General features: G+C 42.5%; 1 protein-coding gene across 5 annotated transcripts in view; it reads left to right on the forward strand.

The window, feature by feature from the left end:
• The window catches only part of XPNPEP3 (X-prolyl aminopeptidase 3), a 51041-nt gene extending 38245 nt beyond the window's left edge, over nucleotides 1–12796 (forward strand). For 3 of the 5 annotated variants that reach the window (XM_084809931.1, XM_084809928.1, XM_084809933.1), the window contains 3 exons: nucleotides 3121–3241; nucleotides 9450–9595; nucleotides 11802–12796. In XM_084809931.1, the coding sequence (XP_084666057.1) occupies nucleotides 3121–3241; nucleotides 9450–9595; nucleotides 11802–12005 (471 nt within the window). In that variant the 3' untranslated portion in view covers nucleotides 12006–12796. Of the gene's footprint in view, nucleotides 1–3120; nucleotides 3242–9449; nucleotides 9706–11068; nucleotides 11179–11801 lie in introns of those variants that run through there. The other 2 variants (XM_084809929.1, XM_084809930.1) reach the window with 2 other exon arrangements.
• Nucleotides 12797–13691: the final 895 nt, after the last annotated feature.

The following is a 13691-nucleotide window of genomic DNA, read 5'->3' on the forward strand; positions in this document are numbered from 1 at the left end:
GACATTACGAGGTTCCTTCCAAAGACCTCCAGATAAGGCTGAGAAAGACTCCTGTCTGAAATGCTGGAGAGCCGTTGCTGCTGCTCTGTGTAAACAGTACTGAACTAGATGGAACAATGCCGTGAACTGATATAAGGCAGCTTTTGTTGCCGTTAAGAAGCCAGTGGAGATGATGCACTGCGAAGATCGCATCAAATTCTGCTTTAGTTGGCAAATGCGGGAAAGGCTTAATTTTTATGCTAAGCAAGGTGTAGAGTTGTGATGTCCAGCCAGGATGACTGCTGTAACTTAATGTATCTGAGAACACCTTTGTGTGGCCTGAATGTTTTCCTGCATCAGCCTCTTCTGAAATTCTACATAGCTTAGAACATGGTGGCTATTTCCTTATCACATCTCAGGGGAAGAGGGGCAATGTTTCCTGCTGCAGAGAAATTGAGGAGGCTGGTAGCATGTCTAGCATGAGGAGTAGCGCTGCCATAATGGTAGTGTAGTAGAGTGGTAACTGTCTGTTTGCGTGTATGCTACTATGAGTGAAGGTACTGGAAGCAGGATAGTATATGAGTCAGAGACATGTGAGGCTCCAGAATATGGTTCCATACATGGCCTCCCAGGCCTTTATTCCAACACCTAACAATTAAATGTGCAAGGCATCTCATGTTTAGCCTTGAGAAGAGAAGACTGAGGGGAGATAGGATAGCGCTCTTCAAGTACTTGAAAGGTTGTCACTGAGAGGAAGGCCAGGATCTCTTCTCAATCATCCCAGAATGCAGGAAACGGAATAATGGGCTCAAGTTACAGGAAGCCAGATTCCGGCTGAACATCAGGAGAAACTTCCTGACTGTTAGAGCAGTACAGCAATGGAACCAATTACCTAGGGAGGTAGTGGGTTCTCCCGCACTGGAGGCATTCAAGATGAAGCTGGACAGCCATCTGTCAGGGATGCTCTGACTTGGATTCCTGCATTGAGCAGGGGGTTGGACTCAATGGTCATATAGGCCCCCTCCAACCCTATTATTCTATGATTCTGTGATTCTATAATTCTCGTGGTATGAGAAGAGAGGAAAGAGGGAGCCTTGGAGAAAACATTGCCATTACAATGTCTGCTGTTAGTACTAGCAAGACTGCTCCTCGTGGAGGCTGTTGAAGGCTATTTAATCAAGGTATAGTTTTTCTCTGGGTTAATTAATTTGGAATAACTACAGCCCCTTGATTCTATACTCACAGTTGCTAATGTGGGTGAAAAACCTCACCACGCACATGCTGCATTCACTGAAAGAGCAGAAAAATAATCCAGTGTATTTATCTTATCTGAGCATAGCTTCCAAATCCCGGGAAGTACTAGTTCCCCTCTACTGAGCACTGGCTAGGCCTCATCTGGAGTAGTGTCCAGTTCTGGCCACCACACTTGAAGAAGGATGCAGACAAACTGGAGAGGGTTCAGAGGAGGGCAACAAAGATGATCAGGGGACTGGAAACAAAGCCCTATGAAGAGAGACTGAAAGAACTGGGCATGTTTAGCTTTGAGAAGAGAAGACTGAGGGGAGATATGATAGCGCTCTTCAAGTACTTGAAAGGTTGTCACAGAGAGGAAGGCCAGGATCTCTTCTTGATCATCCCAGAGTGCAGGACACGGAATAATGGGCTCAAGTTACAGGAAGCCAGATTCCGGCTGAACATCAGGAAAAGCTTCCTGACTGTTAGAGCAATATGACAATGGAACCAATTACCTAGGGAGGTGGTGGGCTTTCCCACACTGGAGGTATTGAAGACAAGGCTGGACAGCCATCTGTCAGGGATGCTGTGACTTGGATTCCTGCATTGAGCAGGGGGTTGGACTCGATGGCCTTGTAGGCCCCTTCCAACCCTACTATTCTATGATTCTATTATTCTATCTGGCTCATGAGCTATAGACAGAGCTTATTTCTGGGTTATCTCCTAAATGGGGGAATGTGTGGAATACAGCCCACCACTGTCTGTACTGGCCTAAAGAAGAAGGGAAATGACAGCTAAAACAGGAAGCAGCCACAACTGGAGATTGCTGTCAGTGCTCACCCAGTCTCAGGAATGGAGAAGGAGCAGGGGGGAGTCAAGTATTGGATACATTCCACAGCTGCTGTGCCCCATGCTGGTGGTGGCTCTTGCCTTTCCTTGAGACAGCGCAGGAATTGTAGCGGGAAGAAGCTTTGTATGGGGACAGGTGCTGGTACACTTCCTCCCCTGTCCTTGCATTGGGAAAAGGTGAGTGCTGGGAGCGGTTTTCACCATTCCCCACAACCCTACCACTACCTGTATTGGTTAGTGGAAGAAGGTGGTGAGCTTGATTCCACCCAGTTCCCCGTTAAGAGGGTGTCCTGTGAATCAGACAGCTCTGAGAAAATCTGAACTGCCACAATGAGTCAAACAAGTTATCTTCTAGCACAACTCCTGTCTGCCAACACTGGCCAGACAGATGTTTCAGGGAGGTTCATAACCATAGTAAGCATGCAGCTAATAGGTCACAGAGATACGATGTCTCAAAATGGAAGCTCCACTTTTGGCTATCACAGCCAATACCCCCTGATAGGTTCTACTCTCCAAGTATTCATCTAGTTTGTTTAAAAGCCACTGAGCTAGTTGCCATCACAACAACAATACATTTTATAGGTTGATTATGTGTTGGCGAAGAAGAGGTGCTTCCTTTTTATCTTAAACTGGCTGCCTATAAATTTCAGTGCAGAACTTTAACATTTTTGCATTGTTAGAGAGGCTCAGAAGCAATAAAGCAAATGAGAAGAGTTGTCGTCCCCCGCTTTCTTTGCATTTCTATCTCATGATTTCTTGCCCTTCTCCCTCCAGAATTTTAAAAATGAGCAATAACAGGGTGTTGGTTGCCCCACCTGACTAGAAGTCATAGTTATTGAAAGGAGACTCATCACACTTCACCAGATACCAGGAACAAGGCACAAAGATGGTGTCCACACAGCCTATGCTGGTTGTGTGTAAGCATGAACAAGCAGTTAGTTGTCTACTTCCTTTTTGGTGTATATTTCCCATGTCACACTCTATGCTGAAGAAGTTTGTCTACCTTGCAGCCCTCCACATTTTGCTTGTTTTAGGAGCATGTTGTTTATTGCCTTCTAGGCTGTTCGGAAATACTGCCCACATCACGTAGGACATTATCTGGGAATGGATGTTCATGATACACCTGATATATCCCGATCAATCCCCCTCCAGCCAGGCATGGTGATCACCATTGAGCCAGGTAAAATAACACATTATTAACAGTTGTGGGCAGTTATGGGCTTATGAAGGCCCAATTTCTTGTTGTTCAAAGATTAATTGACTTAGATCTACAGTATTTGAGAACTGTTGCAAATAAAACCTGCTCTCCATTACTCTATACTAAATATGATAATTTAAGTAATTACTGAATCACTGCAGCTCCATATCTGTATACATTAACCATTCCAAAGGATAGAAGAGCATTTACCCTTGCCTGTTTTAATGTGCTGCCATTGGTACTATTAAATGGACGATTTAGTAAGATCCCGATTAGTGAACAGGTATGTTTCTGTGGTGTTGGAGTAACAGAATCAGTTGAAGATGTTCTCTTATATTGTGACCTCTATAGGGAATGCAGAGAAAAGGTAATTTCCCCACTACTAACAGCCTTCCCAGGAAGTAGCTCCACCACTTTGGTATCCATTTGTTTAAGGGATGAGTCTTCTTGTGTCACGGGAAGGGTTGCTAGGTTTTTTTTTATGATTTCAGAGCAAACTAGGAAAAAATGATGTTATTTTCATGAGAGAAGGAACCTTGTACATTGTATTTTGTTACTGAACTAATTTTAACTGTGCTTTATATGTTTTATATTGATTTTGCTGGTCTGTGACTGTTTTGTTTATTTATTTATTTATTTATTTATTACATTTATATCCCGCCTTTTTCCTCCTGAAGGAACCCAAGGCAGCGTACATAATCCTCCTCTTTAGCCTCACAACAACAACCCTGTGAGGTAGGCTGGGCTGAGAGCCTGTGACTGGCCCAAAGTCACCCAGTGAGCTTCTATGGCTGAGTAGGGACTAGAAGCCAGATCTCCCGGCTCCCAGCCCAACGCTCCAGCCACTACACCACATTGGCTCTCAGACTGTAATAAATGAATTCATTCATTCATTCATTCATTCATTATTAACAGTACAAGAACAGAGTGTGTGTGTGTGTGTGTGTGTGTGTACGTACATACACATGTATGGATATGCTTAGATGTGTATATGTGTTTGTATGTGTGCACAGAGATGTAAAATTTCCAGAAATTTCGAGGCCATGGAAAAAACAGGGGTTTTTTTCCAGGGAGTTCTGGAAAAATTGGAAATTTTGGAAAAATGGAAAAATAAGCAATAATTTTTTAGCACTCTTTACAGATATAAGTCACTTTGTTGCTTTAAGACAGCCTTCCTCAACCTGATGCCTTCCAGATATTGTGGACCTCAGCTCCCATCAGCCTTAGGCAGCATGGCCAGTGGTCAGGAATGCTGGGCACTGTAGCTCCAAACATCTGCAGGGCGCCAGGTTGACAAGGGCTGCTTTAGGAACACAAGGCAGCCTTTCTGTTCCTAAAGTTTTTTTATATATGACTTAGTTTGCTTATAAAATTATCATTATATTTTAAAACTTTAAAAAGTAAACTCGGTAAATTTGTAATTATTGTCTGAATAGATAAGAACTACATTAAATGACTGCTACAGCATCAGAAACACCAGATTCTATAGAACAAAACCCAAGCTGTCAAAAATGCACATTTACTGTCAAGAATGTACAGTGTACTCTAGAATGTACTCTACTCACATGTTGGGAAACTGAGCATAAATGTCTATATTTTTCCCCATGACTTCATTATTTCCAGATATTGTACATCTCTAGTCTTTCTATAGAAGTGTTCTTATTACATAGTTTTTAGAAATCATTTTGGGGGGAGCAAAGGCTGGGTAACAATATATAAATACTTTTGTCTTAAATTCTAAAAGGAAATATTTCATAATCCAAAGCTGCTCAATTTTTCAGAGAAAAAAATGGAGAAAAACTGGAAAAAAAAGTTTTTTTCCCAAATTTTTCCAGTTTTCTTCTGGGCCTTCGTGTGTGTGTGTGTGTGTGTGTGTGTGTGTGTGTGTGTAGTATGCACATACATATACACACATGCACAGATATACAGACATGCATCATGTCTTCACAGACTTGCTATGCAGTTGCTGTATATGGTATTTTCCCTAAGTTGCCATCCTGCGTTTTTACATCACCCAAAGTGTATTTCTAGCTCTTACAGCTAGAAGGCTAGGGATGCCCCCACTGCCCCCACCTCGTTTTAAAGCAAAATTTGCCCTCTCTATGCCATTGTCACAGTTTGCTCCCAAAACTGAGTGGCAACAACCACTGATCCTTTTGCTGCTGCTAAACTTCGGCGGCACACAACAGTGAAGGTGTGGTCCCCAGAAGGTTTGAAATTGGCCCCCAAAACTTCTCACCATGATGTAAACAACATCTAGTAAAACCTTTCGGCAGTAGAACGAGGCCCTACAATGGCTAAAGGCAGGGGCCCTATAATACAATGCGCAACACCATATCCTTTTCCTAAATTCTCTGAGTACTTACATTATCTCCATAATATTTTTAAAAAACCTTGTAAGGTAGTCCTGGTTAGTTCATGAACATCTCCTAAGGAAGGAGATTCCGCAGCTTTATTCACTACGTTTTCTTTTATGAGAAGGAAATACTCGAGGCGCTGACAAAGACCCCCCCACCCAAAGAAAAGCCTCTGCCTTGGTGGGGCTATGAATCATTGCCATGTATGTAGGATCATTGTGTAAGCCTAGTTCATTAGTTTGCCCCTTAACAATACGTCATGTGGAAAGAAGCCTCTTAATGACTGTAGTGACCACCATTCTCCAAAGCAGCCACAGGCAACTGTGCCTTGGCAAGGAGAGATTTGTAGCTGCCATTTTTATTCAGCCTCGTGACAGTGCAACACCTTGATGGTTTCTGCTGGAGAGAACAAAGGAGTCACTTTCCTACATCAAGAGCCACAGCAGCGCTGCACTGCTGTGAGGGTGAGTGAGCGGTGGCTGATCTCTCCTTGGCCAAAGTGCAGGCCCAGGAGGGGGCTCAAAGGCGTTTATCAAGGCATGGCTGCCTATCACTGTTTTGGGGACAACCAGCCACTACAGCCAGTGGAAGGCTTTTTTCCATGTGATGCCTTGTAAATGTATGAATCCGGACTAAGAGCTGAGAAATCCTTCCCACTACATCTGTGTACTGGTGATTGATTTAAACATGTGTTGCACACATGTTTCAGTGGATGTGGTAACTGATCACTCTTCTTTCTGACATCTTTTTGATTATTTGAAAATTATCAACATATCCTCTCTTAACTTTCATTATTCGTGCCAGTGGTCCTCAAAGTGTGGCAGACATCAGCAAAGGCATGAACAGCTATCCAAGAGACAGTGCCATCCCCCTCCCACCTTTTTCCAACTTCTGCAATACAACTGGCTGTGTGTCCTTGTATTGCACCAGCACTAGAATCAACAGGGAACGTCTTGCTTTCCTAGATTTCTTTAACTGGTGTAGGCCCACATAGTCTCTCTCCCCTTCCTTATGTTTTCCTCAGGGCTGACGATGAGTGAGGTTGTTTTTCTAGTTAAAATCAGAGAGGATTGGACACTTGGTTTCTTGACCTGCAAAGACATATCCCACAGTCTTCCAGTTTCAAGTGTGTGTATCTGAAGGTGGGTGTTTGAGACAGAATAGGAATTCCGTCGGTGTACTGCCTGCCCTGCTGCTCAGCAGTCTCCCTTCCTGACCTAGCCAAGGTGGTCTCGGGGTTGGTGTTGGAGTCTCCATAGCTTGTTGTACTGGGAGACTTTAACATACATGCAGAGGTCACCTTGTCAGGAGTGTCTCAGGACTTCATGGCCTCCATGGCAACCATGGGTCTGTCCCAATTAGTATCTGGCCCCACTCATTCAGTAGGGCACACTTTAGATCTCGTCTTCTGTGCAGGATGGGATGATGGTGATCTGGGGGTTGAGGAACTTTATATAGTTCCATTGTCATGGACAGATCACTCCCTGGTGGAGTTTAGACTTGCTGGGACTTGGAGCTTCTGACGGCTCTTGGGGATTTTCCTCTCATTTTGGCAAATGATTCTGGTTGATGTCTGGAATGGAGAAATGGCCTGAGTAGTTGATAAAATAGTTCCAGAGTGTCCTCTCCCACAGAGTCGAGCCCCACAAGCTCCCTGGTTTTCCAGGGTACAGCGGATGATGAAATGAGTGGGACGCATTTCCCACTCCAGCATTTCCCACTACAGCAACCTTGACAGAAAACTCAGAACAAGTCCAATCCAGCATGGGCTAAAGGTCATTTTAAAGCCTACTCCGTGGCAATGAGGACAGCTTCTCCACCACCATTGCATCTGTTCTGAGCTTTTTCGGGTGGTCAGAGGCCTATTATGCTCTAGCTCACAAGAAGAGGATGTGGACCACTTTGATAGCCTGCTGTGACCAATTTGCATGACGCTTTGCAGATAGAATTGATTGTATCCACGTTGACTTGGATGCCATAGTTGATAAAGATCCAGTGGCTCCTGCTTGTCTGGTTACGAAGGATATATTTCAGTTTGTACAGCCTGAGGATGTGGACAGGATCCTTGGTGAACTGAGGCCTACCGCTTGTTCTGGACCCTCGCCCTTCCTGCCTTATAAAAGCAGCCAGTGAGGGACTGGCTGAGTGAGTAAGGGTAATGGTGAATGCCTGTTTATGACAAGGTGTGGTTCCGTCCTGCCTAAAAGAGGTGATGGTATGACTTTTGTTTACAAAAGCCCTCCTGGACCCCCACCACACTGGATAATTTCCAGCCAGTCTCTAATATTCCATTCTTGGGCAAGGTGCTAGAGCATGTGGTAGCTTCTCCACTTCAGGGACTTCTGGATGAGATGGATTACCTAGATCCATTTCAATCTGGCCTCAGGCCTGTTTATGGTACAGACACTATTTTGGTCACCTTGGTAAACTGGCCAGGAGGAGTTTGTCCCTGTTGGTTTTGCAGGACCTCTTGGCAGCTTTCTATACCATCAACCATGGTATCCTTCTGAGGCAGCTGTCTGAGTTGGGACTGGAAGGCACTGTTATACAGTGGCTCCAGTCCTTCCTAGAGGGGTGATATCAGAAGGTGGTGCTGATGGATTCCTGTTCAATGCTGTTGGCCTGTGGTGTCTTTCAGGGTTCCACCCTAACATATCAAGAAACTGCTGGGAAAGTTTTTCTGAGGTTTAGGGGTTCAATGCCACAAGTATGCTAATGGTACCCAACTCTTATCTTTCCTTTCCGTCTAAATCCAAGGAAGCTGGTCTAGTTCTAAATCAGTGTCTCATGTCAATAATGGACTGGATGAGGACAAATTGAAGCTTAATCCAGACAAGACAGATGTGCTCCTGATCAGTCAAAAGGCAGATCAGGGAAGAGGGATTCAACCTGTGCTGGATGGGGTTACACTCCCCCTGAAAACTCAGGCTCTCAGTTTGAGTGTACTTCTGGACTCAGCCTTGAACCTGGATGCCCAGGTTTCAGTGGTGGGCAGGAGTGCATTTGCACAGCTGGGCCTACTGCGCCAACTGCACCAGTTCCTAAAGACATCTGATCTGGCCACGATCATACATGCCTTAGTTACACCCCATTTGGACTACTACAACATGCTATATTTGGGGCTGCCTACAAAAAGTGTTCAGAAACTTCAGCTGGTCCAGAATGCTGTGGCCAAACTGTTGACTGGGGCTGGTTACAGAGAGCACGTGACTCCCTTATTACAACAGCTTCACTGATCACCAGTCTGTTTCTAGGCGGAATTCGAAGTGCTGGTTATGACCTATAAAGCCCTGTATGGCTTGGGACCAGGCTACCTGAAATACCACCTTCTCCCATACGAGCCTGCCTAGTTCTTAAGACCGTTTGGAGAGGCCCTTCTTTTGAGAGTGCCACCTTTAGAGGTGTGTGTGGTGATGACCCAAGAGAGGGCCTTTTGGTGGCTGATCCCTGGCTGTGGAACTCCCTGCCGAGAGAGGTTAGGTTCGCTCCCTCTCTGCTGGCCTTCCACCAGCAGGCAAAGACCGCTTTATTCAAGTGGGCCTTTGCAGCATTTTGCTGTGTAAGCAGCTCTGTTGGGTTGGATGCTATTTTTACTCTGTTATTGTTGTGTTTTAATTGTTTTTAACTGCATTTTTACATATTTATTTTATTGTTTTTATCAAGTTTTATAAGTGATTGTAAGCCATTTTGAGTACCATTTTTGGTAGAATGGCAGGGTACAAATCAAACAAAATATATTTATATGTCTGACCTTATATATCATGCAGTACTACAGATTTGTAGTAATTTGTAATGCAGGCTCTTTAGTTTTTGTTCACCATCTTTATTTCCAGGCATCTACATCCCCGAGGATGATGTAAGTGCCCTTGAAAGATTCCGTGGCATTGGTATACGTATAGAAGACGATGTTGTTGTGACAGAGAATACACCATTAATCCTGTCTGCAGACTGCCCAAAGGAGATCTATGACATTGAGCAGGTCTGTGGGTGCAGCCTTTGACTGCTTCACTGCCTTTTACACATTGCTGCGGTATAGAACAGGAAATATGCTCTTTCAGACATAGTGCAGTCCTTTATAGTCTTTATAACAGATTTATATGATTGCTAGAGTGGTAGAATCGCTGTTGGGGGAAAATCATTACTTACAAGGAATTGTGTGTACATATTTTGGACCGCAAGAACATGGTATTTAAATGAGGAAAATGTACTTAGATATTTGGCAAGTATTCTAGTTTGATGCTAATACTAAAGAAATCCGATGCAGAACTTGGATTCCACACCCCACTATCTGAACTATTTTTGCCGTTGTGTACTTATTGTAATAATCTTGTTACTTACAGTGTTGTATTGAATTGTAGCCCAATTATTCCTTACAGTTTCTTAGACTGTGGGCTAGGGCAGGCCTGAATTTCAACTTTCAAGCAAATCACTTTTTTAGTTTCAAGACCAGAAAATAATTTTCTCTTTAATTTTCTCTCCCTTGCCATAGGTGGTATTTTCACAACACCAGCATGAGTGTTCCAGCTGATAAATGGAGGTTAGAGAGGGCCAAGAAATGAAACCTTAAGATTAGAAAAGTTGCTTCCTTTTCAAAGGCAAAATAAAGGCTTTAGCATTAAGAAATATATTGATGTCAAAGTGAGTCTGTGCTATGTCTTTGAAAGCAACTTAACAACCTGATCCTATGGAGAATTAGGCATGCCAAAACAGCACACCTAACTCTGCATAGGACTGAACATTTAGATCAGCCAGTAACAGGCAGATAAATGTCCATTTTAAGTCTGACTAGATTCAGGATACTTGCCACTGCGTTTGGATTACTTTTTCTTCCTTACCCTTTCAGCCTTCCAGCATTTATTTGACTATTTGAAGAGGCATTGGGCATAAGGCTAGGACATTTTAGAGCTGCCTTTAACTTCGCACTTTGTATTTGGGTCTAGATACCAAAGAACAAAATATATGTACCTTGCATTCAGTGGCTTGGATCTTAACTTTCCTTCTAGAAACAGAACACAGGTCACATTCATGGAACAGGGCTTTCCGGTGAACATCTTCCCTTGCATCCCTATGTCCCACAAAAGTCTTATCCTGGGGGTTGTGGAACCCTTGAGAATGATGCAAGATATGATGTGGGGACTTCAGGCTGAGGGAGGAGTTGGCAGAAATCCCCCATTATGTGAATGGAAGAACAACTTTAGGATCCAAGCTACTTTAGGACCCAAGTAGTGTATATTAAATTCTCATTAACCTTGGCCAAATTAAAAATGGTGACTAGACAAGGATCAAGCCTTCACTATCTCTCCTCCCCCCCACACTTTTTTTTTTTTTTAGAAATGCAGCAATATTTATGGGAATTAATCATTCTGAACTGCTGCAAAACATCAATATTTTGTATTAGGGGTTTCTGACCTAGTTCCAAAATGTAAACTGATATGTGTTTTTTCCTGTTTAGACCTGCCTGTTACTGCAAATATTATACTGAGGATCAAAACAAACATTAAAAACAGGGGAATTGATTACTTGTATGCAAGCAGAAACACAAGAATAAAAGCAGGAACTACCATGAATGAAATTAAAGCTTGAAGTTTTAGGTAGATCAAGATAAATATTTTATGCCATTTTTTGTTAAGGATGAAATGTTACAGAACTATCCAGCAACCAGACTTTGTCTCTGAATAATTTCTAGATCTCTGAATGAGAGGTAGTATATTTGTACTGAATAATACTATATATATATATTTATTTATATATATTTTATTCTGCTTAGAACCAAAAGGAATTCTGTATCAGTAAAATAATCAGTAAATGATCAGTATCATTTTACAAAATTAGCTTTAAAACTCAAGGATTGCCAATCCAGAGGTGTTTGCCCATCAACGCCTATCTGCTTGCAAAAGCATCCTTGAAGTGAGGAATGTCTAGCTTTCCACCAGTAGCAGCCACTGAAGTTATTAATTCCTTTAAATATTTTCCAGGTTTTGAAGAGTATGTATAGATACATATTTAAGGACAACAGCAATTAAATTAGCGTTAGGTTTTGTAAAAAGAAAGATCTTAAGACTTAAGCAGTACACTTTTGAGCTGCTCCTCTGTGAGGGTGCAGCACAGGTGCACCCAAGGGTAGTCTGTTGAGTTTTTATGGTATATCTCTACACCAGCCTGATGCTAGGCTGCTCCTTTTTTAGGTAAAGGCGGTTTATGTTCCTCCTGCCATGATACGGTTTGCACGACTGCTGGAGCCCACCATGGCTGGCCGTCATTGTGTATATTCAAGCTACAGCAGCCACACAGCTTATCATGACATGCAAACCCAGGCAGGGTGGCTTGTTGCCGTGTTCCACCCTACTGCAGCCCACCTGCTGACATGTGTACATTTTATTTATTACTAGCCTTTAGTGATGGGGTGGTGGGACAGAGCGCAGAGGGAAAGGGGAGAGTTTCACCCTCCTTTGACAACTAACTCCACCGGTATTGGGTAGATGAAATTGTGATGAGCTTGCTTGGCTTTATTTCTTTCTGGCATAAGCCAGTTGGAGGTGTGTGTCCACAGAGCATCTGCACTTTGGGAAAAATTCTGCCTTTATAGAAAGGCATAGCTCTCTCATCATAACCACCTGGGCAAAATCTGAAGATTTTTACCTAGTAGAGATAAAATCATTTCAGCTGGGAAGAGGAGGGATATCTGACAACCAAGTGTTTCCTCGTCTGTTCTTTTTGCCCAAAATACTGTATTACTCTTATTTTGTTGCATGGTCTAATATACAACAGTTTTGTATATTGCTATGCTAACCAGAAAGCTAAAGTGGACAGTTTAATTTTATTCTCTGGACTGCAGGTTGGGCGGCCAGGGGGAGGGGGGGACAAAGCCTTAGTCAAGAGCTTGAAGTACTTTCTAATTGAAGGAAGTGTTTTCCAGAAAAGAAAGAGCAATCATATGAGATGCTTTAAAGCTTAGCGTTCCTATTGGACATTTTCAGTGCTAATCTCTGTCACTTCCATTGTTTCTAAAGTAGTAAAGAATTGAGGTCTGTACAAACTCCACTGGTATTTTATTTTGTATATAATATTTGTAAAATGTATGCATCTTTCATGTGGTGAAAACACTTATTTTTCCCCTACCTCCTATTTAAGTCCTTAAAATTCAGAACAAATATGACCTGCCAATAAACAAATCGCTGTAATACCATGCATGACTCTGTCTATTTCTTCTGAAATTTGAAGTGGAAATTACTAATGCTCCATTTATGAACTCCTTTACATGCATATAGACTTTTGTCTACCATAATCTGTTATATATTAGTATTGAGCCGACAGGCAAAATCCTATGCATGTTTACTCAGAAATAAATCCCACTGAGTTCAGTGGGGCTTACTTCCAGGTAGGTATGCATAGGATTGCAGCCTGAGGCATGTGTAGAATATCTGGCCTTTTGCACCTCCAGCCCTGTTCCTTCTATTATTTGCTCTCTTCCCATGCCTAGAATATTAGCTAATTTGTTCCAGCAACACAGATACCTAGACAAGCTAGAAATTTGTACATACTAATTGGAAAAGGGTTTTAGGTGGATTTGTTTTTGGTTCATCTCCATTTTCCAACCCCCTGACTATTTTAGGGATTTATTTTTAAATATTTGCATCCCATCTTTCAGGCCAAAGTATTTCAAGGCAGCAAACATAACCAATGTAAAAAATCATTCCTAGCCACTCCTGGAATGTCGTATTTTTCCTCCCATTAGGAGCTAACAAGGACCACAAGTCTAGATGTAGTAATGTGTAATTTTACACCAATACCTGTGCATGGGTATCCTATGTATTTTTACTCAGAGGTCCCACTTCGTTTCATAGGGCTTACTCATAGGTAGATGGGTGTAGGATTGCAGCCTAAACTGTGTATATATTTAAAAACTATGTTTGATACCAGACAGAGGAAAGGGTGAGCATATGGCAAAGTGAGATTCAAAAGCAACAATAGGAAGAGTTTGTTAGCGTACCTTATAATTTAAAATCTCTCAAGGGCTTATGGCAGTTGGTAAAAAAAAATTATTTAAAAGTAGTGGGTTCCTACAACTAAGCAAC

This window comes from Heloderma suspectum, chromosome 7, assembly GCF_057233095.1.
Source record: "Heloderma suspectum isolate Gila_16-S chromosome 7, 16-S_ref, whole genome shotgun sequence".
Lineage (NCBI taxonomy): Eukaryota > Metazoa > Chordata > Lepidosauria > Squamata > Helodermatidae > Heloderma > Heloderma suspectum.